At 41.0% G+C, this 26,637-nt stretch overlaps 1 protein-coding gene across 2 annotated transcripts in view; it reads left to right on the top strand.

Moving 5' to 3' along the window:
* The window catches only part of LOC127509030 (BAH and coiled-coil domain-containing protein 1), a 99,693-nt gene that overhangs the window by 56,772 nt on the left and 16,284 nt on the right, over positions 1-26,637 (top strand). For both annotated transcript variants that reach the window (XM_051887452.1, XM_051887453.1), the window contains 17 exons: positions 690-815; positions 999-3,167; positions 3,478-3,592; positions 3,687-3,892; positions 4,081-4,236; positions 7,076-7,320; positions 9,066-9,411; positions 10,066-10,935; positions 11,618-11,787; positions 12,051-12,187; positions 13,595-13,708; positions 21,925-22,039; positions 22,303-22,519; positions 23,422-23,616; positions 24,899-25,063; positions 25,150-25,403; positions 26,516-26,596. In XM_051887452.1, coding sequence (XP_051743412.1) covers positions 690-815; positions 999-3,167; positions 3,478-3,592; positions 3,687-3,892; positions 4,081-4,236; positions 7,076-7,320; positions 9,066-9,411; positions 10,066-10,935; positions 11,618-11,787; positions 12,051-12,187; positions 13,595-13,708; positions 21,925-22,039; positions 22,303-22,519; positions 23,422-23,616; positions 24,899-25,063; positions 25,150-25,403; positions 26,516-26,596 — 5,681 coding nt within the window. The remainder of the gene's footprint in view (positions 1-689; positions 816-998; positions 3,168-3,477; positions 3,593-3,686; positions 3,893-4,080; positions 4,237-7,075; positions 7,321-9,065; positions 9,412-10,065; positions 10,936-11,617; positions 11,788-12,050; positions 12,188-13,594; positions 13,709-21,924; positions 22,040-22,302; positions 22,520-23,421; positions 23,617-24,898; positions 25,064-25,149; positions 25,404-26,515; positions 26,597-26,637) is intronic.

Raw genomic sequence — 26,637 nt, 5'->3', positions numbered from 1 at the left:
CCAGAAAGTAAGAAGGCTAACATTTATCATATATTTAAAGGTTATGGGCTTGTCTTCTTGCCTTTACAAAGCTTCAAAAGCTTGTGCTTGAAAGGTGTTTGGTTTTTCTGCAAATTCTGTCCTCATGGCATTTGTTGTATTAGTGGCAGATTTCAGAGAGTTGAGACAGCTGACATAAAGTTGATCTTTGGCCTCTTTCTTAAATCACCACATGTTCTGCTGTGAGGACTCTTTGCTTATTGTTTTACTGTGTTATCTCTTACCTCAGCACTGGGAACTTGGTGAGATTTGCACGGTGAGAACCATATGTTCAGGAGACAAAATTCATCCATTACTTAAATCCCCTAGACTGAACTTGTCTTCTTGTTTGCATTGCAAACACAAATAGGAATGGCAAATATGACATCCAAAGCCTGTGGTTATTGGTGAATATGGAACACCAGCTGCATTGGAACAGGGGGATCAGATCTGGACCAAAACGCTTACGGCCAAAAAAAGAAATGTGGCTCAGTGATTATTGTCTTGTTATCAGAGATTTCCTTCCCTTATTGCTCTCTCCTTCTCACTCTCACTCTCTTGCCTTCACTTCTTCTTTTGCTGTCTACAATTCTCTCAGCCTTTATTTCTCTAATTTTATCTCTCGGGACCTTTCCACTGATGTGCACACCCTCTTTTTTCTTTTTCCACAGCAGTCCCAGGGTATCCTCGCTTCTCAGGGAGTCTAGCCCACACCTTTCTTCCCATAAGCCATTTGGATCACCATGCCAACAGCGGGGTTCTCTATGGACAGCACCGTTTTTATGATACACAAAAAGGTGGGCAAAATTACAATTTTGTGACAATTTCGTAAACCTTTCTACTTTATATGCATCTCTACTTCTCTTTTTTTTTACTTGTCTTTTATTTTTTTAGTAACATAGTTCCATAAATTGACCCTAAAGGAAAGCTTAAGTGCACTAATTTAAATAATTAACAGCCATATCTGACCTGTTTCACAGAGAACTTCTATTTAAGAAGCCTTCCGTCCCAGCCCCCACTCATCTCAGCCAATCACAACATCCAGCCTATGTCAAGGGCAGGATCAGGACAACCCCAGGGCTCATGCAGCAGGGACAGAGATGCAGGAAGTGGGGTGAGCCTACACAAGGGCCTTAAAGAGCCTAGCTTAGACAGAGGTGTGGTTTCAGCTGCAAAAGATAAAGACAGGTCTAGTAGTAAACATGATTCTAAAGACCGTCATCACCACCAACTACCCCATCATCACTCCCATCAACCTCAGCTCCACCCACAACACCCAGTCACTATGGAAGAGATGAACGGCAGGGGACACAAAGTCACTCTGCCTATGGAGTACAAGGAGCATCCACAAAGCATGGGAAAGCCTCTTAGTGCCTGTCTGCTCAATGGGAAGATGTTAAATGGGGACCATGGGACTGGGGCAAAGGGCTCCATGACTACTTGCAGTGGGGATGGTGTGGGTAGAGGTAATGTAGGGTCCAATAATGTCCAAAACAGACATTTGGGTGGTGGAACTAACGGGCGCTGTGGTAAAGAGGCAATAAGTGGGGAGATGCGGATCAGTGAACAGCCTCCTACGGACTGTCTAGAGCGTGGTCAGGCACTGCACCATTCTCTGTCCTACTCAGTGCCTCCTCCACTGCCCATGGCCTCAGCTGCTGGAGGGGGGCATCCAGGTGGCTTCCACTGTCTACAGCTCCATCCTGGCCACCCCCATCATGCACACCACAACCGCCACTCACACCATCACCCTGACTTTTTCTGCCCTCCACCGCCAGCCCCCATGGGAAATGCTTCCTTACATGATAAAGCGATCAATAGTGGTGGATGCAGAGACCCCAAAGTGACTGGAGCCACATTTGTTCCATCTGTTAGCCACCTTGGGGAGAAAACCGGAGGCCCCTTCCAGATGGGCAGCTCTGAGTGCCAGGGGGTTGGGGGCGGAGGGAACAGTGTCAAGGACAAGGCAATGGAAAAGACTGGCAATGGGGGGCATCATGGTAACTGGCCCAGGAAACAACAGCAACAGCCTCCAACCCAGCAGCAGCATCCTTACAGAAAAGCTGAAAAAGCCCCTGACTGGATGCATAACCACAACCACCACCATCACCTGCAACAGCAGCAGCAACAACAACAACAACAACAGCAGCAGCAGCAGCAGAGTCATTCCCAGCAACACCAGACTGTGCGTTCCCGCAGTGCTGACTGCATCAACAGTATGGAAACGGACATCTTCAGATCTACACTAACTCAAGAGACAAAGGCTGTCCATCCTTTACCCAATCAACCCAACACAAGTTCCCAGCCCTACAGGGACTGCTCACACTCTGGGCCTCCAACCATTTCCTCACCTCTTGCTGGAAAGAACATGGCCCAGCACATGGGTGGAGGAGGACATGGAAGCTGCTCTATGCAGCGAGATGGACAGAAGGTTGCCCGCATTCGTCACCAACAGCACAATAGGGCTGGCCCGGAGACCCCTGGCACAGACATGTCCCAGGCTAATGGAAACCAAGAGATGAAGCAGAAGATGGAAATTCCTTACGGCTACAACAATAGTGCACATCATCACCCACATCAGCAGCCATCAGTGCTGCATTGGGACATGCAACCCCATCACATCCACTCTGAAGAGAACCAGCACAAAGCTTACATGGAACCTAACAGTGGAGCTGCCAACAACAGACCGCCTACACAACAGCAGCACCAGACAGCAGGAATGGGCCCCCCTCCTCCTCCCCTTCATCCAGCTCCTCCTCAAAACCAGCAGGAGGTCACAAGCTCACAGGGGGAGAGCAGTGCTATGAAGAACCTTCTGAAATACAGCAACCAGCAGCCTCTCCTCCTGTCCCAAAAGAGCCCATTTGGAGGGCTCGGGAACCTCAAAACAGGGCCAAATGGCACCAGTTGCTCTCTTCAGGGAGGCAAGCAGACCCTACCCTCCAGGAAAGGCCAAAGCCATGAAAACGAGAGAGCTGATTGTGGGGGACGGGGCCGAGAGATAGGTGAGGCCCCACATGTAGAGGGGGAGGTTCGACAGCCTCCAGTAGGGATTGCAGTTGCTGTGGCAAGACAGAGAGACCCTCCATGCCAAGCATCAGGCAGCCATCCCAGCAGTCGACAGGGGCGGGTGCACTCCACCATGAAAGGTAAGCTTGACCTTTGATCTGTCAGGGCTCTCCTAAACAAACAACATGCAGAGAAACAGAGCAGTTTGTTTATTCATGACCTCTGGAAGACTTCACTGATTAAAAATAAATAGCAGAACTCGCCAAGACCCAAAGTGGAAACAGCTTTTCCCTCTTACTCCTGAAAATGCCGATGCAGGGGGAGAGAGAGAGCACACATGCCACTGTAGAGAAAGGCTGCTCGACAGCTGTTTGCATGTAGAGTGCCAATGACAGTGAGAGCTGCAGATGAGAGAAAATCGTTGATGTAAATTTATTAACCATTTTGTAGGCACTGCACGCTCCATGTATCCTTCAGATTCACCAGGAGAGGAGGAGAGGAAAAGGACAAGTGTAGAGCACATGGGCCACCGGTGCCTAGAGAGAGAACGAGACGTGTTTATCAGGTGAATGATATACCCCTCACACACTTCTTTTTCACTTGTCAGTCACACTTGCTCAACCCCTGACCTTTCACCTGTCTCCAATCTGGCTTTGCAGGGATAACAAGGAAAGAGTGGAATTTGCACACATCCATCCCTCTAACAGTTGCCATGGTGACCTCACCTCTCATATCATGGTGCCAGGTGGCACTTCAATGCAGTCAAGCCAATTAGGAGACCCAGCTGCACATACACACTCTGCTCACCACCACTGGATGCCACGCACAGGAAGTCCCTCCCTCTGGATGACAGGTCACTCTTATGGTCAGTAATGTTGAGAATAGAATGAGAGTTGAAATGGAAAAAATACATTTTAGTCTTCTTTTTCCCTTATTTTGCTCTTTCTAATGCTCATATGTTAAATTCTGCCTTACTGATATATTAGACATACTTTCATGCTTTAAAAATGATCAACTTGATTGTATTCTAAAAGTTGTCTTATGTTTTTGTAGGTATTGGCCACACAGCTCTCCATCAGAATCTCCCCCCTGGGTTCTCTGCAGCTATGCCTGCCCCTCTTCAGCCAGTTCTGCCCCTGCCCCAGGACCCCTCCACCCAACTGGTGGTGCTGCCCAGTGAGCCTGCCACCCACCCAGCTACCCATCTTGGTATACCATAATGTTTTCTGCCTAGTATTCTCCTTTCCTTCCATATCCTCAATTTATTTGACCTGCTGCGAATGACCCATTTGTCAGATTTAGCATTCATTCTTTTTGAGGCACATAGCAGCTCTCATGGGTTTCCCCCTGAAGATTTTACTGTCAGGTTGCCAAGCCTGAAAAATTATGCTCTATAACAGTGTTTCCACTCAGGTTTCAAGGTTATATATACAGTGTTTACTTAAACCAAGTGCACACTACACGACTCAAGCTTATCACCGACGCTCTTGTAGTGTGCACACTTCTAAAACATCATCTGACAGGCAGACAGACTTGTTTAAAGTCTAGTCGACCAGTCTTCGGGTGTGCCTATGAATAACAGCCTATGAAATTGCTAAGAAGAGCAAAAGCATGCTAGTGAAGAACACACAGTATCCACTGAATTGCACAAACTGTTTCCTGTCGACCACCTGCTCCACCCCCACATGGTCTGGGTCAGGATGCTCTCACCATCCCCCCTCAAAGATATTGCCATATGTGCTCTAAACAAGCATAAATAAGAATACCTCCTAGCCTTTTAAGTCTACACAGGCCTCTGCTCTGCAAACAGGTTGTGAAATCTAATTATTTTCATGTCTTAAAAGGCACACTTCCTTCTGTGCTCCACAGAAATTTCAGCTGAAAGGGGAAGTGCATCCACAAAAGCCTTCCCCCGGGAAACATTAGTAAAGCTGGGTTAATGTTCCAGAGCAAAGGTCTGTGATGTGTCAAGGCAAGGATAGGGGTAGGGGATGAGGGATCAAGCTTAACATGCACATTAATGAAGCTATGTGAAATGGGAAAAGTGGAAAAACACATTTGACTTGTGGAGGCAGGGTCTGAAGATGTGTCACTGTGGATGTGTACGGCTGGCTTTCTGTTCCTGCCAGGGGAATGGCAGGAGTTTATCCCTGACATGGGAACTAAGAAGTCGCCTAGACTACATGCTGTAGTATTGGCCCACTGTGGTTTTCAGAGAAGGGGATTTTTTTTTTCAAGGGAGTGAATATAGAATGTCTAATATTTATTCTAATGGGAACTGCCTCCATTATGTTGACTTTCATTTTAACCAAATAATTATTATTAAAAGCATATATGATTCTGTGCTCACAAGGCTGCACATTTGGGTTGGAGACATCTAGTGTGAGAAAAATTGAGGGAGGAATGCAGTAAGTGTGAGAAAACGAAAGTGGTGAACAGGGAGTAAGACACCGAGAAGAGCGTGGGAGTGCTGGTTGATGGGTCTCTCTTTCTCAGGAACTCGGTGTAGGCCAAAGTTATTATAGTTAATAAAATTTCACTAGGGTTTTTTTGTTGCTTTTTTTTTTTTTTTTTTTTTTTTCCATTTCAGTTTAGTTTTAGTTAGTTTTAATACATTGAATGACATTTAATTTTTGAAATGTATTCTATAAAAACATAGTTCACCCAGAAAAAAAATCAAATTCTGTTATCATATACTCACTCTCATGGTCTTGTAAACCTATGGAATTCGTTTGGCTTTTTCTGTTTTGTGGAACATAAAAGATGTTTTGTAAAATGTTTTTTGTCTATATGGTGGAAGTCAGTGGTCACCAAAATGGCTTAGTCTCGCATAGGCTGACTGCAGAAGGTCTGGACTCCAATGCAGCTTTCATTGGCCAAGGCCTTCCTAAGAGGCTGTCTGATGGACATGTAAAGCAACCAATTACAGTTAGATTTGTTCCACGTCATGTTTAGGGGTGTGAAAATGTAAAGTCAATGTCCCTATGATAACAGACCGGCATGCATCTAATAAATTATTCAATCAAGGATGTTGAGTAAGTTTACTGCAACAATGGCACCACAAACTTCACATACTTTGAGAAGCTAGCGTTTAGTTGATCCTGATAAGTGCTCATTGTCACAGTTGTCACAATGGTTTTCTTCTTCCATGAGGGGGTTTGGCATCACAACGGCTTTGTTTCCAGGTGGACCTTTAAAGAACGCGACACACGTCTCCCGGAAATCCTGTAGAATTCAACCAATCAAATAATGACTTAGAAACTCCTGAAGTGTTCCCATTTTGTGTGCCATATGCATCAGATGTTCAGCCAACAGTCCATGGGCGTGACGTCTGAGGCTGAGACTAAAAATGGTTTTGTAACCAACATTATTTAAAATTATTCAACATTCTTTAAAAAATCTTTTGTGTTCAGCAGAAAAAAGAAAGTAATACAGGTTTAGAACATTATGAGTTAGTAAATGATGACAGAATTTACATGTTTGTTGAACTATGCTGGTACTGACAAATCAGACAGGCCTCTTGTTGCCTAATTGGGAGGTTCTTTTTGACAGAACACATTGATACTCAGAGGTCTGGATTGATTGGTTGGTTGGTTGGTTGATTGATTGATTTGATTGATTGATACCATTCAATATTAAAAAATCCAAAGCTAAAGTATGTTTTTTTTTTTTTTTTTTTTTTTCTGTAAATTCATATTTGTAAATTTTATAGTTATTGTTTTAGTTCTTGTTGTAGTGCACATTGTAAGCTTCAGTTTAGTTTTCATTCTCTTGATAGTTTTTATTTTTGTTTAATGTTAAAATATTTGTTCACTTCTTGTTTTTTGTCTTTATAGTTTTCATTAATGATAGTGTAGGCTAGTGTAGGCTGTGTTTGCATAAGATGCGGTGTCTCATCTGTATATATACTATATGTCTGTGTGTAAGTAGGGGTGATGCATATGTCTTCGGGTAGAGGTGATGATCTCTAAGTGAGACCCATATATTAACACTCTGTTCTCTAACATGGCCTACAACATAAGACTAACACTTCTATTTCACTCATTAGATGTGATGGAGCAGTCTGGTCTGTGGCCCCCAGTCTACAGGGCCCGAGGGGCCCACTCCCACATGCAGCATCCTGCTGTGTATCCTCGCTCACAGTTTCTACGGCAACAAGAGCTTTATGCTCTCCAGCAACACCAGCAGCTGCAGCATCAGCAACACCCCAGCCATCACACGCCACCACCTCCATCACAAAGAGCAGCAAACAACATAGAGCTACAGCAGAGAACCAGAGTCGACCACAGCCAGGTACACACAAATACACAATCCCTCATATAGCCGTTGTATATCAGGCTGTACAAAATGCAGTGGTTTAGAAACAGCGGGGCTTTCAAATGAGCTAATGCTTGACACCTGATACTGAGAGAGGATGTGCTTTTTTTCGTGGAACTAGACAGTTGTTTTTGTGTGCAGAGCAGTAAACAACATTTGGAGCCAATAAATCATGAGTTTTATTTAAAAAAAATCCCTTTATAAAACCACAACTGCTCCCTAGGATCCATAACTTCCTCCAAGGTCCAGTTACATTCTAGACATACACAGCTAAATGCAGTCTACAATTAACTGTGGCATGATCGGACCAAGCACTACCCTTTTTGATTGCAGGGTCAAAATCAATAGATCTGAGCTATTAGGGTCTAAATTGAAACCTGATTCAGCAAAACAGGGGTGTCAAATTGCAATTACATCGATGTGCAGATTGCATGACCTGGCAGTCTTCAGAATTTTTGTCAGTTTTCTTTAATTAACCAAATTGTCTAGATTTCATTATGAGGCTTGAATTCTTTTATGGATTTTCCCTTCTAAAGCGACTTAAAGGGGAGGACTTTCTCTTTAAATATTGGGTCATACACTTCACCCTCTGCGCCTATCCATTGTGGTGTTCCACAGGGATCCATTCGTGGCCCTCTTCTGTTTTCCCTCTACATGCTTCCTTTAGGTTCAATATTCCAGAAACATAACATAAATTATCATTGCTATGCTAATGACCTCCAACTATATCTTTCAATCTTTCAATCATCTCTTTTCATGCCTCAATGAAATCAAGACCTGGATGACAAATAACTCTCTGCAACTGAGTAACAGTCTCTGTTCCTTGAGTAACAACCTTCACAATCATGCAAAAAATCTTTCTTAACCCTCTTCTCCAATTTGACAAGTATGTTAATGCAATTGTAAAGAGTAGCTTTTTCAGCTCAGATTTGTAGCAAAAGTGTAACACTTTCTTTCTAGTAAATACACTGAAATTGTGATTCATGCACTAATTGCTTCTCGATTGGATTACTGTAACTCTCTGTACGTTGGCCTACCTCAATCTGCACTGTCTCGGTTACAGATGGTTCAAAATGCAGCAGTCAGATTATTAACAGGAACTAAGAAAAGGGATCGTATCTTTGCTGTCCTTGCCTCATTGCATTGGTTCCCTATAAAATTTAGAGTTGACTTTAAGATCCTTCTTTTCACATACAAGGCATTGCACAATTCGGCCTTGGATTAAATTTGTGATCTTATTAGGCCATACACAGCCTCTAGGTCATTAAGATCTTGTGATCAGTTACTTTTATCTGTCCCTCGTCCTTGTTGTAAATCAAAAGGTGATCAAACCTTCTCTGTAGTTGCCCCAAAGCTCTGGAACAATCTACCTCTCCATCGGGAGAGGTAGATTGTTCGGGGCCATCGGGGCCTCTCCATCACTGGATGCTTTTAAATCCAGTTTAAAGACTTATTTTTATTCTCTAGCATTCAAGTGATTCTGTGTCTGTATTTTGAATAGTTGGTGTTCTGTGTTATTGTATCTATGTACATTTTGATTAATTTTGATACTTGATACCTTTTTCTTTTCTCTCCTTTTTTCTTTTAAATTCTGATTTAGTTTTCTGATTTAGTTTAGTTTTTATTGTAAAGCACTTTGGATCAACTACGGTTGTGTTAAACTTGTGCTCTATAAATAAAATTTGACTTGACTTCTGATTCTGTAATTCTTCAATGTATAGGTGCAAAAGAAACCAGAAGAGCAGAGCATGGAGTTAGAAGACATCCTATCTGATCCAAGGACTCCCAAACCTGCTAAGTGCTATGCCTATGGCCCATCCAACCGGGCCTCCTCACCTCCCAGGGGCTCTACTGCCCACTTGTCACCCTGCTGCCAGTCCCCTTGTATGCGGCCTCACCCTAAAAGCACACCCTCTACTCCTTGCCCTGCCCCAAGTCCAGTAGCTGCAACACCCCGCTCACCAGCCATTAGCCCTTCCCCATCACAACTGCCCAAAGCTGTGGAGTCCCAGGAAAAGAGGGTGGAAGGGCAGCCGCCACAAGACTACCCTCAGTCCATGGAGCCTGGTAAGGAGCTATCTTTGCAGTGCTTTTACTCCTGTTGACTTGTAATAGTCTTGTCTGTCGCTGTCTTGAAGCTAAGGTGCCTGCTTCAAGTCATCATGTCTCAAAAACACATGAACCACATGTTGGTTGTTATTCATGCTGATCCCTTCATGCAGAAACAATCAGGGCTTTTTTTAGACTCTGTGGCTCTGTGTGGGTGGCTATATAGGCAAGAGCACGGTTGACTAAGCTGCTGATAGATGCAGAAAATGGCTGCCCGCTCAGCTATCCAGGACCATCACATCAGTAATGATAGAGAAACACCTTGTCCAGACTTACCCCCACCCCCCCAGTCTACACCCTCTTTATCATCATTAACACCTCACTAACAGTTACAGCATGCCAAGGATATATCAGTGTCAGAAAGAGAGCCCTGTTTTACCTCAGAATTACCCCTTTAACAGCTGCACTTCTTAATGTGGAACTAAGATCAAGGCATAGTGTCACTGTCATGTGGAATATAATGTGTTCTTGTTCAGACCTCTGGCGCAAAGCTTGTTAAACATGTCAGCCTTATAAGGTTGTCAAAAGTGTAAAACAAGCCAGTTTTTATGCTGATATTTTAAATGCTTTGTTCTTGACACAACTGAGCTTTGTTTATGTTCCCTGTCACAGATTTGCCACCTGGATATACCTATCCAGAAATCAACATGGGATATAGGAATGGCCCCACCACTCAAGACATACAGCTTGCAGAACCTGCTGATCTAGAGGATGTTCGGACTGAACCTGTTGAACACTCTCCTCCAGCTCTTTCCAGCTTGGGAGAGGGCCTAGAATGTCATGCAATGGTAAGGCCACTCCAAGAGCCACAAGAGCCAACAATGGAAGTTAATGCCACTAGCCCAGTCGAGGAACATCCTGAGGGTGTGTTTGTGCAAGGGGAGGAAATGGAGACAGTCATGGCCATGAGATGCTGTGAACCCGTAGAGGCTAATCAGGAAAAGGAGCACGCTGAGATCATTTGCACAACTGCTGAAGTTTCAGACTGTGAAGAAGGACAGATACCTACCTTGTCGTCTGAGGAAGTAATCCATCAAGAAGAACCAATTGTTACATTTGAGGAAGAAGTGAGTGAAGATATACTTCCTCCAGAGAGCGAAGGCAATGAGACACTAAAGGAACAGGGACCTCCACTACCACAACCATGCATCTCTGATTGTTCACCCAAACAGCAGCCAAACACCACCGCCCAAGCAGAGGTAGCAGTGGTTGATGAGGAGGATCAAAAGGAAAACCGTGCAGAGGTTCCATCTCTAACCGGGAATACCTGCTCCCAGAGTCTCACTTCAAGTTACTGGAGTCTGGAGCTCCTCATTGCTGCAGCCTTCTGTGGAGACTGTCCTCCTCCCTCTCCACCTTCCTCCTACCAATCCCAGAGATATTGCAGCCCACTCAACTCCACCTATCACGGCATGGAACTGCTGAGTGAATTGGCTGATCTGGAACTGCAACGGTATCACCAAAGTTGCAATAAAACTCCAGGTATGTTACTGAACAGTTTGCAGTAAGAAAAAGGCACTGGTTTTGCTTCGTCCTAAAGACTACATATACATGTTCTGCATCTGTTTTTATACTGCTGTTAAGCTGTGTTTTTGGTCACTAAACAGGGCACATTTGTGAAAAGCCATTTTCACAAAAGCAGTTGGTGTTTTGATTTCTAAGCATTGGCTAGGCTAATTAACCATTTAACCTCTTGTTCTTTAAAATTTCCCATATATTATCATGTAAAAGGATGTATAGTGGTTGTTAGACCAATTCATTTAACCAGTCCCAGAAGATCTACTTCCATGAGCTACAATTAAAATTGTGAATACAATATTTACTTTTTATTGATTTATTTTTTGTTCTCTGTTGAACATGTATATTTCCACCACAAAATTGTCTTGGTAATATATAGTGCTATCTGACCGAGGAAACCCTTCATCCTGTGATATTTTATAGAGCAATCTGCATCGGTTTCATTAACAACAATTTAATATTTGTCAATCAATATATAAATTAGCCCTTCATTTCAGCCTTTCCTACATCGTTTCCTTGTAGCAAGGATATCAAATAAATAGCTAATTTATCAACATGCTATTTTACATGGTATATTCCACAGTATGACAGCCATAATATGTTTTTATTGTGTTTTTTTTTTTTTTTTTTTTCCATCTATCAAAAGGAGAAGATCAATGGATTTTTGATCTGCAGAGTCTTGCTACTTTGGCAGCAGCTCGAGCCCTTGAATTGGGCTCACAGGATAGCGCCACCACAGATGCTGAGATGCAGTATCCTGCTAGAAGAACTCTTAACTTGCGCAGAAAATGCAGCTGGACACCCCGCCATGAGCCAGTAACACACCCTTGTTTTGTTGCAGTTCATAATATATGTTGTTATATATGTTATATGTATACTGTATCTAACAAATCTGCATCCTACTTTACTGTATTCTATATCTCTAGTTCTTTTTGTGTCACAAGGACTATAGCAAACTAAAATTTCGATAACAGAAAAGTAACTCAGGGCTAGAACCAAAGGTCTGTCCAGAAGTCATCCAAGACTGGAGCTACATACCCAGCAACTAAGGGAAGGGTTGTTTGATTTTGTTCCTCTAGGTGTGTCCAGTGAAAGGTGCCATGGATAGTATGGATGGACAGGAGTTGGAGATGCGGGTGAGGCTGGCAGAGCTGCAACAGCGTTACAAAGAGAAGCAGAAAGAACTGGCCAAACTCCAGAGAAAGCATGATCACCAGTAAGCATAACATAATCAGTCTGAACACATAAACCCTCATAATCAAAATGTTGTCCTGCTTGCTTAAAGGTGATCTTGGTCATTTTTTCGATTATAACTTAAATTTCTCCTATCCCAGTTTACATGCAGATTACTGCTCAGTTGCTAGTAGGCGTTCCTAGTTTTGGTTGCCCTAGTAACAGTTATGAAGGTCAATAACCCTAAGATGTTCTTCCATGTCATTCCATGCTGAAAATATTGACTTGTCTAAAAAATGGAAGAGAGCCAACTTACTGAAATGCTAAAGTTATTATTCTTCTGAGACTAAAATGTCTGACTAAAACCTCCCAGAGCTTTGACTCTACAACCACCAAACTTGGGTCAGACCTTCAGACTGTTCTGACTATCGTTGCTATATCTTTTCTAACTGATCAGACTTACAGTTTCCCTAAAAATTATGATAAAAACTTGGGAAAATCCACAGACTTTCACTGACGGAATGTTCAGATGAGCCAAGACCAATCAGAGAGGAGAATCTATTGCCAACCCAATAAATACTTTATTATTAAACACTTGTTAGGCACTTTATTTCAACTTTTCAAATATTTTCTTCATTTTTATTAAATATAAATGCCTTTCTGATCTGATTTGTGAAAGGAAAAGGGAGAAGAGCGAGTTTGGAAAAAGGCAGATTCAAACCCACGTCAAAAGCTACCCTACAGCCTACACCACTGCAGACATTAAATAGAATTCGTCTTTTTAGTATTTAACTGAAAACATTCAATGGCTAAATTACAGCCTACGCACATTAAATTGGACACCTGTTGGTATTTTAAGCATTAAATGAGGTAAATTCCCTGTTTTGGGTTGACACATGACAACTTACCAGCGTAAAAAGATAGAAGTTCATGCTCCTTTTCTTCGCTCCACTGCCACTGAGAGGCCGCCATCTTGTTTGAATTTTTTTCTGAAATCTCCAAGCCGGTCACATAATCGGCTGCTAGCATTCTGCTAGCAAAAATTGCCCATGACCGATCTAAAGTATCCAGATAGAAATTTGTTGCTCATTCTCAATGGGAAAGTGCCCAAGCACCATTGCCCGGCAACATTGCTCAAAAAGTTGTCCCGTGTATCATCACCTTTATATCTATCTATCTGTTTTTCTAGAATCGTTTTTTCTGATAAACTGCTTTCAAAACTTTCCAACTTTAAGCTTTAAAACTACTTTAAACTTCAAACTACTTCAAACTGAAAACCTTCAAACGTCAAGCTTCAAACTTTCTGGTCAGGCTTTCTCATGCCAACTTCAAAGTTTGTCTTGATCAACTCTTTTATCTAGTTATTTTTGCAATTATGTTTTGTGACACAGAAATTACACACTTCACGATTAAATCAAGTTCAGCAAAAGGTAACTATGTTTTCCTTCAGGAAAGAGGAGACTCCTCGTAGTCCAGCACGTCGAGGTCCTGGTAGACCACGCAAACGAAAATCAGTCCCTGGTCTTGGCTCCGGGGCGCTTAATGAACCCCAGAAAAAAGTAAAGTAAGTAACTCCTGTTCTTCTGTCCTCTTAGCCTGCTTCTCTCTCTCGCACACACACACACACACACACTCACACACACAGCAGATAAGCCCCCCATATCAACACAACCCAGCAGACGACTCCTCAAACCATAAACAGGAAACGGGAGAACTCATCTGACCTCAGTGAGGAAGTCCAGTTACGCTTTATCTTTCCTAATCAGTACTGGCCCTGAATTGCATTACATGCATTTGGCAGCATAGCGCGTTTGGCTGTGTCGTCTTCCAAAGGTTCCACTGCATGTTTGCATGGTTCAGGCTTATAGACGGTATCTTCAATCTCTGTACATACACTGTGTGTGTGCCTGTCAATAAACTTGTTCTGTGTCTGCCAATCGCTGATGTGAATGGCATGACTGTCCTGCAGCAGCCGGGGGGGATTCAACAGGCCATGGATGTAATTAGAGCACTGTGAATTCTCCTCTAATCTATTTCATTGCCAGGAATGTGACAGATTCCTGTCGTTTAGCACTTGGGTCAGCGCAGGCTAGGAGAAGAGGAGGTCATGATGACATGCATATTTACACTGTAGTTAATTAATGTGTGTGTGTGTCTGGGTGTACTGTTGTTTATTTATGAATATAAGCTGGCATGCTTTCTGTCTTAGGCATTTTACAGTAAGGTATGTATGTGCAATTACATATGGAATTACTATTGATGATATGTGTATTATTTAGTAAATAATTTTGTGGAACTGTTTATAATTAGTTACTTCTATTGTAAGTAATTTAATGAACAAGTAATAAGTAACATTCCCCAAAGTTTTACCATGGTAGCCATAGTTTCTGTCATAATTACCATGTTATTTTAATACAGGGTTACGGTTCAGGGCATTGTGGTTCTGAATGATTACCATATTCAATCAGAATTGTGTTTGCTTGACACTTAGCCGGGTTTCCATTACATATTTGCGATATTTTCTAAATGTCGATAAAAAACTATTGCGAAATGACGGCGTTTCCATTAACTGATGTTATGTGACTAAAATTTAATTTTTTCCTCTCGTGATAAGTCATTCCAAGCATTAATGGCAAGGAAAGCCCCTTATACTTGGGAGCGCCCACATATAAGGTGTTTCCGGGTGTTTTTCCCTCCTATCTGCTTCGAGGTCTTGATAAATTGTGGCATTTCTTTGTTGTTTAGAATTCAGTATTCCCATAATTCTTTTGTCTTTTATGAGTTTAAAGAACTCCGTCTCGTCTTCTGTCCAAACATACTGCGCCATCTTTAAAGAATGATCAACTTTTACCTACCGCAGGTGACCTGTAAATACGAAAAAAGTTTCCATTGCAGTTTTGCGAAATATTCCTTTTTCGAATTGCCTGAAAAATCACCTCATGTTAGCGTAAAAACTTTTTTGCGATGTATGGGAGTTTTTGCGTGTTTCCATTGGCCGTATTTTCTTTTCCATTGGGTGATTTGATGATTCTATTGGGTTCCTTCAAAACCTTCCGTCTTTAAGCTTTAAAACTACTTTCAACTTCAAACTACTAAAAACTTTTTTGCGATGTATGGAAGTTTTTGCAAAATTGACGTTTTTCCATTGGGCATATTTTCAATTCGCAATTTCAATTTGCGCAGTTTGAAGTGTAATGGAAACGCAGTTACTGTTACAAGCTCAGTGGGGGAAAAAAATCATCAGATGAATTGCTTTAATACCAAACTGTATCAATAATAATAGCATAATCTAATTATAAAATGACTGCATATTTATTATATGTGCTCTATGCATCTTCATTACACTTCATATAATTTTCACATTTTTTACTTAGCAGCATGCTAATGTCAACTCTGTTGGATTTGATTGTGAGTTGATTTTCCCATGTGTTTCTTGTGAAGAGCGCTATTTGTGTTGGTGTGCAGAGTTGTTTCCAGTGCTAAGCTTTCCAAATCAATCACTTATGAGCTTCTATGTGGGTTGGTGTGCTGCCTTGGAGGACAGCTGCCTATGTAGACAGTGGGAACAGAACTGTAGAGTTTTTATTGACTATAGTTAGGATGAGTGATTGTACTGTGTTCCTCGATGCCTGCAGGTCTAGAGAGGATCTGTCAATGTTTAGATCTCTCTCCAGAGGTTTGAAGAGGGTTATTGACGCTCCAAACACCCCCTAAAACCGTCTTTCTATCACTCTTTCTCATTGTGTTCCCCACTGTCATGTCACCTCCTCTCTGTTTCCGCCCGCCTGCCTCGAAACTTGCCCTCGTGCCAACCAGCCGCCACGATGTGATTCCATATGACAGTGACACCCAGACGCACGGGCAGGCAGCCAGGGCCCCTCACCGAGGGCAGTGTGTTTGTGTGGGTTTGTCTACTGTATATAAAAGAGGGCAGTGTGTCTAGTAGCATTTAACAGGCTCGCAGCCTGATCTTCACTGTGTTAAACATCACATTAGATTTTCTGCTATTGAGCTTGGGGCAGTGCTGTTTACTTACTCTTCGGCAGAAATCACTTTTTAATCCAAAATGTAGTTTATGTACAGTGATATTATAATGTTATTAGATATTATTTATGCTGTTGGTTGTGATGGCTGGATGGCTGACATGGTTGTCACTATTGTGGAGAATTTTAGTTTGCAGGTATGTTAGGATTGGAAATTGAGAACAAGTTCTTTTTCAACAAGTTCGATTCACTTTTACAACATAGGCCCTGTTTATACCTGGAATTTTAATCCGTCTCTTTTGTCCACTTTCAACCACTTATGTCCTGATTTCTTCAAGGGGAGGGTTTATGGGCGGGTAAATGTATGGGTCTTTCAGATCTTTTGATCTAACGGTCAAAATAAGCTCGTGCAATTTACATATGAACGCACCAAAGAAGACGAAAAAACATACAGAGAGTAGCAGCTTTAGTTTCTGCTTTGACAGCCACAAGACGCCAAACGCTGTGAGTGCTTGTTACAAATCAGATATGGTGAGAGAACATGGTGCTTGGTACATTTCCATCTTCAAACCAATCTTTGGTCTTCAGTCGACAAAGTTTAAATCCTGTCTGGCTAGCAAGCTTCCCATAATGTTTACACATTAGGTCAGTAGGCAAGAGTAGGCGTGTTTTGTGGCTGTTCGAACACATTTGACCACATGAGTGTCTACACAGCAAAATCACCAGAGTTAAATCAACTCTGCTCGGAGTACATATGGTCCCTCTCTAAATAGCATTAAAGTAACACTGAAGCAGAGTTAAAGAGTTAATTAAGTGATGATTGAGCGTTAGTGATGAACACCTGCTGTTAACAAGCAGAATCACTGAAGAAAAGAGAAACACAAGAACTACAACTGACTTCAGCTACAGTCTTAGATGAAATCAACTGAAGATAAAATACATTGTCTCTCAAGATCTCAGCAGAGGAAGATTGTCTTTTCTTCAGTGATTCTGCTTTTTAACAGCAGGTGTTCATCACTAATTCTCATTCATCACTTACATAATTGCATAATCATCTCATTAACTTTAACTCTGTTTCAGTGTTACTTTAACACTATTTAGAGAGGGACCATATGTACTCCGAGCAGAGTTGATTTAACTCTGGTGATTTTGCTGTGTACACTACGAAAGCAATCCGGTAAAAGGCGTTTTCGACTCCCTCTGGAAGTCGGCAAAAGTGGACAAGCTCAAAACTTTTTAGACCCTGTTATGTATTTAGCATCATCCAATTGTGATCCGATCTGCCAAAACGCATCTTAATACCAGGTGTAAACAGGGCTATAGTAGACTGATTGGAAAAATGTGCATCTACCTACATATTTGAAAAACTCCAAAACAGTACCTATGCATACAATTCACTGCAGATACACTGCAATACATAATTTCTTAATGAGATGTTTATAAACCTTATAATGCACATATATCCTGCTACAAATGTCATCCACACCAATTGGCACCATGTGTACACAAGTCATATCTTTCTGTTTTATAGATTTATAAACAACGCTAAATCAGTATCTTGCCAAGTACCCCATGTGGTACACAAACCTCTGTTGGGAATTACTGGTTAAGTGGAATCAGATTCAGAACCTGAATCCTTAAATTCCTTTCAATCCCCATAACTAACTGTGCTGTTTTGAATTGTTGTATGATAAAATATGTTGTCACTGCTAGTGTTGGACTCATGGGTATCACAGTGTGTGACACTACATTGCATAATGAGATGCTATTAACAGGCGTTCAGTGTTTTCTCTGGTGCAGGTGACGCCATGCAAAGACATTGTCACTTGCTGCTTTCCATTTAGCCTCTTGTGATTGAGGGCAGTGGGTCAGTATAACTCTAGCTCACATCCTGTGTGTATGTTTGTGCGTTTGTGTCTGTGCTTAAAATTCCTTACAGTGATGTTTAGTGTGTGTGTGTTTGAGAGAGCTCTGTTTAATTAGCCGCCTTGAGCGTGCACCAAGGGGGAGGAGGGGCCGTGTCAAGTTGTGTTTGTCAGTTCGTTGCGCAGTGGGGTCTACCTCACGGGGAAAGAACACACACTCCATTGCTGCCTCTGTCCCCTTGCCTGTCAATCACACAAACACCAACACACATGCACACTCTATTCTTGTGTTCACATATACACACTGGTATATTAGCGTCAATAGACACAGATGCATTCCCAGCACAAAACAGCTAATCTGATTTTATCCCACAGGAAAGAAAAATCACAAGAGATCTCTTTAATTTCCCAAGATACCAGTGAGTTTAAATGAAGATCAAATGGAGACATTGGGCCTCATTCATGAAACTTTCGTAAATATATGAGTAAATTCGGAGAAAATTGAAACATATATTCCAAACTCTCCTCCGGATTCACGAACGCTTCGTAACATTAGATTTGATAGTTAAACGTCTGTATGTTAATCAATTCCAATCATATGTAAGTAGGGAGCTTGTTCACGCTCATTCACAATTAGCATAATCCCCGCCTATGAATTACAACTACGGAAATTACATGTCCAGGAACGCTGTGGAATATTCTGACTGCCCTTCTCAGGTTTGGCTCCAGTATATTGCATAATTGATAAAGAGACTAAATGGCCATATGCTAAGAATAAATATTCAATTAACGTGTGTCCACCAAAGCATTTTTAACCAGCTAGACACTCTTGTGAAAACAGCCAGCTGCTAGCGCTTGAGAGCGCTTTGGAGGCACAGTGTTTTTCCAGCTGAGACGCTTTGGTTGCTATGATTTGGAATGTCCACGACATTAACGTGTTACTAGTATCTCATTTTGAAGAATATTACTGAATATAAAAATGCAGTAACCAGCTATATTAACTTCTCCATTGTTGTTCAGTCATTGTACAAGTAGGATAGTTGGTCGGTGTAGTATTTGTCCCACCCCATCTCCACTGTGATTGGACAGCTGGGTAAAAATTGACAGTGACGAGTGCTGCGTTAAACCAAAGTTGAACAGTTTTCAACTCTCAGCTACAAAAAAAAATAAATAAAAAAAATCAAACTATTATGATGGTACATAGTGCATCAAAATATGTTTGCCTAAAAGCATCAAAATATGTTTGCCTAAAAGAACACAAAATGTTCGAAAGTTTTATGCACCATTTACACAGGTGTAAATTTATCGTGTACCAACTAACATTTTGAAAATACGAACATTTTCATGAATCCGAAAATTCACGTCAGAACGGCATTACGAATGATTTACACACATTCGTTCTGCTCACGTTTCATGAATGGGGCCCATTGACTTTTCCTGGGAAAAAGACCCCAGTAATTTACCAAAGATCTAAACGATGTCCCAAATGAGTTAAAATCTAGCATCGGATATCTGACTTAAACAAATTCTCTAGAGACAGAATTATCTCTGTTATGCTTACCACATTAATTTTAGTGATCTATACCCTTACACCATGTCCTAAAAGTTTCCATCGACAAGATTCCATCGTTTTTCCACTCTCACAAGATTTTGCACCAATGAAATACCTGTTCACACAAAGGACAGTAGCTATAATGATAACTACAAAGTTTAAATGATTGTTATAATTCTGTAAGAAAATAGTCCACACCACAACATGGTGATAACGAAGAAAGGTATTCTTGGATTCACTTTCAGAATGATTTGAAAGAGCTCAAGCTTTTAAAGTCCTCATGAAATCAAAATGAACGTTTTTTGACTTTTAGTTTGAATATGTTAGCCTTAAGGGTATCTATAAGCTAGTGTGCTCCAAAACAATGGCAAAATTCGCATTTAGAAGATATAAACATTCAAAACTTAAATTCGCTCACTTCTACAAATATGGATCAACGATTTTGATGACATCACTCTGAACTTCAGCTTCTCAACAGATTTTCAGTCCAATCAAATGCTCAAATGGTTTTGCGTTAGTGTCACGTGAACTGCTGCGGATCGCACACAGTCTGCTCTAGTCCAGAGACACGAGAGCACAGAGCGGATAATATGCGGTGACCACAAAACGCATTGGACCCGTTTGAATTCTGCACAGAATGCTATATTTTAAAGTGATATGGAGGAGATTAGGAGGAGAAACGGTTAGAGATTAGAAGGAAACTGAGGCTTTATCAAGCTCAACAGCTCTGGCTGAGCTGTGATATAAATGAAACACTATTGGCTGTTTTAAAAAAGGGGAGGAGCTGTTTGATATGTCCCGCCCTGTCTTCTTGTTTCAGTGGAAATTACGTCAACACATTGAATAATGCTGCGCGTTCCACGTCACTTCAGTGGGCTTTTAAAACGGCAGATGACAAAACTGCAGCATGCTTAAAATAAATAGAACATTATCATCCATTGGTGTGGATGCTAAAGTAGTTATCTTTATCGTTACTGTTCTTGGTCCGATGCAGAGTTGATACTAAAAATGAAACACAACTGAGATCTCCATTATTTCTCCTGAGCTTTGAAAGAGCAACCTCAGAGCAAAACAGTTCCCCTGGGACTACTGTACATAAGCAGAAGCACATTACAGCAAACAAAATCTCAATTAGGTTTCCACAAAGACAGCCTCTCTAGAGATGTCTAACAGCGATTAAACAGCTCATGTGACTGACAGCACACTAGCGCTCGGCTCTTTGCTGGAGGATGGAAGGTAATCTTTTGTCTGTGTGCCGTCCGTCTTGCGTTCGGTCTGTTGGGCAGGTTTCCAGGGAAATTCAAGGGCATTCTCTCCCAGTCTGCATTCAGAGCCGAGGGGGATGCGCTGCCTCGCTGATATGGAAATACAACTGCGAGGACTCTGATATTCACCAAGAACAATAGCATCAAACATGCAGTGTCCTCAAATGGCTCGCTCTGTGTCTTTAAAGCGACCAGCCCCTTTTTTGTAGCAGGAATCTCCCCTGATAATTCACACAGGGCTTTTTATCCGGCAACTGCCCTCGAACAGTGGCGGGATTGCATCCGATCGCAGTTCCTCAAGCGTGAGGTGTGGAGACCATGCTTTTTTCTTCTTCACTTTTTCGATACTCATCAGAGGAAGAGCAGGCAGTGATTTGAGCCCACTGAGAGGCAACTCAGCCTCATTCTGATCTATTTCTTGTTTCCTCATTTCATACCGACACTGCCTGAGCTATAGGGGTGTTTTGGTCGTGAGTGACTCTGGGATTTTGAATGAGTATTTTAAGTGAACATTATGTTCTGTCTTGTATTTTTTGTTTGCTGAAGTCTCTTGTGAAGCACCTGACTTCAAGGCTGATTATAGCACATGCAAACAGCATTATAGTGTGTTTTCTGAAGAAGAATTTCATTTATTGGACCTGCTGAACAAATACACCCATCACTAAATGAGACCGTGTTTTAAATCTGAAAGATGGAGCAACGCTGAACGAACTGGGACATTTTTGTGGCCGAGAATGTTTTGACTGAACGATAGGGGGCATGAGTCATTCAACACAGAAAGAAAATGGCCGAAGAATTAACCTAATTTATGTATGCTATTGTTGTTGTTCTTTCTATAGTTTGATAAAATTCAAGCTCAAAAGTTGTCAAAATAAAAAATAAAAATGGTTATTTGTGGAGAAATCAGTTATCAGTTTTACTAAAGGATAATAAGACTTGATTTTGTCACATAACACTTTTGAACAAATCTGCTGAGTAAATGATTCAATGACTTAAAAAGACACCGCGGTAATGACGTAACAAATATAAATAAATGGATTATGGGATGAATCAAAATATCCACCACTACTGAGCGACACTGTCTGTAACAGGCTCTGCTGTTGTTTGATTGACAGATTGGTGGGGGCGGGCCTAAGTCCACTAGCAGAGGAGCACCGGGGAGGTGGAGACTCTCAGAAGAAGAAGAAAAAATTGTCCAATCGAGGGTTTAGCCGTCTCAGCTCTACACAGGTTAGTCCTCTAAACATGAGTCTTTGTCCTTTCTTCACTCGCTCCCTTAAGCCAATTATCGGCAATTGATGCTCATGCTTTTTTTAATGACCCTTTGCTGAGCTGTACCGCCTTTGGTTACTCTTGCTCCCATAGGATTAATTTGGAGATGCGAACAGCGTGATTTTAGGGGCTTGGCAAAGGATCAAAAAGTAGCCCAGAAAAAGTCTTGATGTTGGTCATATTACATTAATATGTCTACTCCTCCTGTTGCTCTCTCTTAGATGAAGTCACAGTGTTACAGGAAGAATAGCACCCTTGATCAACAAATAAGTCATCTCAAGCAGAAGGTCTCAGGTGGACGACATACATCTGGAGCTGCGTCAAGAGACCGAGAGTTTTCCTCAACATCTAAGAACCTGTACTCTGGCCACAGTAACTCCAAAAGAGATTCCACACAGCTCAGCGCAGCCAATGAGTCTGAGAGCCTGAGCGATACAGGTAAAACCCATCTTCCATGATGGCATTGTGTCACCATCATCATATGTGTCACTTGGTTTTAACAAGACAAAGCTAAGGTTATGTAACAGTAAAGAACAAAATATCACCATCTCAGGATATTAAGATAACATTTGAAAAATAGAAGTCAGTACAATCTACATTTGTTAAAATAATGCTCCATTTTTTTTATTGATTTATGATTTACTGCTTAGACTTAAAAAAGAAAAAAAAAAAAAAAAAAAAGAAAATTGTCATCATTTACTCACCCTCATGTCGTTCCAAACCCGTAAGACTTTCGTTCATCTTTGGAACACAAATGAAGATCTTTTTGATGAAATCTGAGAGCTTTCTGTCCCTCCATAGACAGCTATGCGACTACCACTTTGACGCTTCAAAAAGTTCATAAAGAGATTGTAAAACAAATTCATATGAATTGAGTGGTTTAGTCAAAATTTTCTGAAGAGACTCGATCGCTTCATATGATGAAAAGATTTAATTTAGGCTTTTATTCACATATAAACATTCATCAGCGCACACATCAGTTATGGAAACGGAAGCTCAAGCATGTTCACTTGACATGCGAGAACCAATAAGGTTTGTCCTTGTGTGGTTGAGCTTCTGTTTATGTTCGCTGATCAATGTTTATCAAAAGTTGAAGCAATTCTTAACTTGAAATCATAAGAGATGCCAAAAGAGATGTAGTTTATCTGTCAGGTACTCAAGTAGTCAGAATAACCACAATGCACACTCTTAGTATTGAAATTCTAAACTTTCTGACTAAATTATGGACTTTTGCAAAGTCCATTATGTCCTTTCAATGCAATCAAAGGACATGCCGTGTTTTCAGATATAGTATAAAGTCGTGTATGCATGGAAATGATTGTGTTTTGCTCTCTTTTCAGCCACGAGTGGGGACAGCGGGACACAAGAGTGCTGGAAGAGGCACGAGCCAGTGGCAGTTAAAAGGGAAAGGAAGAAAAGTCCTGGATCAGCAGTTTGTTTGCAGCAGTCAGGGGCCAGGATCCCGCAGGGCAGGGGACAGGAAGTGGATGAGGACGGGGAGACATCCCCCCTAGAGAGCGAGTCCTCTGAGCAAGGTGAGTGTCAGCCAGTTTGTCTTATCTTGGAAAAGTAAGAAAAGCTTTCAAATGTTTCGCAATTATTCAACACTCTCTTCCTCTCTCACACAAATGCAGTTGATGTCTTGGATATTTCTTAATTGAGTGCATGTGCCCCCAGTGGCAGTGAGAAAACTGAGATAGTGTGTGTGTGTACATTGGGAAACGTTCACATGTGTTAGTCTTGTACTCTTGGTCTGTTCTACTTTGTTTGGTCCGCTTAGACAGGAAGAGATCACCTGACCAACATGTAAAGCAACCAAACAAATCTTAATATGTCATTTTGGGTTGTGTTTATATGAAATAGTTAAAGGGTTAGTTCACCAAAAATGAAAAATCTGTCATTAATTACTCGCCCTCATGTCATTCCAAACCCGTAAGACTTTCGTTCATCTTTGGAACACAAATGAAGATCTTTTTAATGAAATCTGAGAGATTTCTGTCCCTCCATTGACAGCTTGCACAACTACCGCTTTCAAGCCCTAGAAAGGTAGTAAAGACATCGTTAAAGTAATCCAAGTGACTTCAGGGTTTAACCTCAATTTTATGAATCGATGCGAGTACTTTGTTTGCTCAAAAAAACATAATTTACCACTTTATTTAGAAAATATGAATCTCCAACACATGTTGGATTACTTTAATGATGTCTTTACTACCTTTCTGGGGCTTGAAAGTGGTAGCTGCGTAGGTTGTCAATGGAGGGACAGAAATGTCTTCATCCAGATTTCATCCAAAAGATCTTCATTTGTGGTTCGAAGATGAACAAAAGTCTTATGGGTGTGGAACGACATGATGGTGAGTAATTAATGACAGATTTTTAATTTTTGGGTGAACTATCCCTTTAATACCACAATAATAGACTGGAATGGAAAAAAACTGTGCAAATCTAGATTCGCAAACTTACAAAAATTGAATGAAATTACAGGAAAATGTTTGCAGACTTTGTGATCAGAATTTCTGTCAGTAAACATTTTAAATACCAATTTCACAGATGGAAATCAAGCAGAATATGAAGTTGTTCCCATGAATGTCTAGTTTACTTGCTACTTAAGCACCTCAGAAACCTCCTGACAGCAACACTATAACTCTTTATTTCATATGGTGTACAAATGTTTGCACAGGAAGATTTCCAAATTAGATCAAGATGTAGTTGTACTGCAACCATTTCTTTATAGTGTTTCCAATATATTTTGTTTGGATATTTATATATATTAAAGTCAGATGTGAACAGCCACACTGAAATGCCATTTTCATGATACAGAAGAAGATGAAGAGGAAGGCAGTTACGGCAGCGAGGAGGGCCAGGACATCAAAGCTCCGGCGTTGAGGGATCTGTCGGCTGTTACAGGCCCCTCCCCTTTCTCTGTTGTCAAACTGGAAGCCAATCAGAAGGCAAAGATTAAGCGGGAACGACAAGAACTTTATGGTAAAGGTCATCAAAAAGCCCAGTGTTAGACACACCTCACCTGCTTTTTTTATTCTAACCCTTTCTATTTTGTGAAAATCATTCAGGATCTCAGTATCGTGCTGTAACAGAAGGGGACGTGAAGGTGAAACGGCGGGCCCCCTGTAGATCCGTCACCGTCCCCAAACCACTAGGTGTCAGAAGGCGACCAGGGAGGCCCAGACTGCAGGACAAACGCTGGCCTGGGATCGCGGGCAGGCCGGGTCATTACAGAAAGAGCAGCAGCCTTCTCTCATTTCCCAGCAGCAGCAGCGAGAGGCTGAAGAGAGCCACAAGGAAGAGCTCCATGCTGAGAGCCACGGTAAGCAATGAGAACAGAGAACATGGGGTACAGGGATCCACAATATTTTTCAAAGAAAGCATGCTTATGCTTATATATAGTAATAGGATGCAATAGAGTAGTATAGATAATTGTATACAGAGATATACACATGTTTGCATGTAACAGTTTGACTTTCAGTAACATCGGTAACTTAATAATTTGTGGTTTGCATTTCAACAAAAGGCAAGACAGGACAATTTTGAATTTTCAGTATCATTACTCCAGTCTTCAGTGTCACATGATCCTTCAGAAATCATTCTAATATGATGATTTATTATCAATGTTGGAAACAGTTGTGCTGCTTAATATTTTTTTGGAACCTGTGATACTTTTTTAGGATTCTTTGATGAATACAAAGTTAAAAAGAACAGCATTTATTCAAAATTGTAAAGATTTATATTGTTAGAAAAGAGTTATATCACTTCTTATCAATTTAACACATCCTTGCTGAATAAAAGTATTAATTTATTTAAAAAAAGAAAAGAAAAAAGAAAGAAAAATATTACTGACCCCAAACTTTTGAACAGTAGTGTATATTGTTACACAAAAAAAGGAAAAAAAAAAAAAGCTGTTCTTTTTTTAAACATTTTATTCATCAAAGAATCCTGAAAAAGTATCACAGGTTCCAAAAAAAATATTAAGCAGCGCAACTGTTTCAAACATTGATAATAAATCATCATATTAGAATGATTTCTGAAGGATCATGTGACACTGAAGACTGGAGTAATGTTGCTGAAAATTCAGCTTTGCATCACAGAAATAAATTATATTTTAAAGTATATTAAAATAGAAAACCATTCTTTTAAATTGTAATAATATTTAACAATAGCCTTGATGAGCAGAAGAGACTTCTTTCAAAAACATTAAAAAAGTAATGTCTCCAAACTTTTGACCGGTACTGTACATGTACTTTAATAACTTTAAGGCAATTGAAATACGCACCTATCACTAGGAAATGTATCCTAGTTTTAAAGACTTCACTATTGTTCTGTGGAAAATACTAATTATGAACAAGTAGGTGTTTTCAAACTTATATCTGGTTTCATACAATTGAATTCTGCAACTAATCTTTGAAGTTTTCCTTACTGCAGAGGAGAAGTTACTTATCGACCGAGGCCCAGTCGCCAGACAGTGATGATAACGGCAGTACTCGGAGAACCAGGCTACGAGAGGTACACATACAAACACATCTTTTGGTACATTTAACACTTGT

This window comes from Ctenopharyngodon idella, chromosome 3 (genome assembly GCF_019924925.1).
Source record: "Ctenopharyngodon idella isolate HZGC_01 chromosome 3, HZGC01, whole genome shotgun sequence".
Taxonomy (NCBI): Eukaryota; Metazoa; Chordata; class Actinopteri; order Cypriniformes; family Xenocyprididae; genus Ctenopharyngodon; species Ctenopharyngodon idella.
Note: the sequence above shows the minus strand (reverse complement) of the source record. Positions and strands in the feature narration are given on the sequence as shown.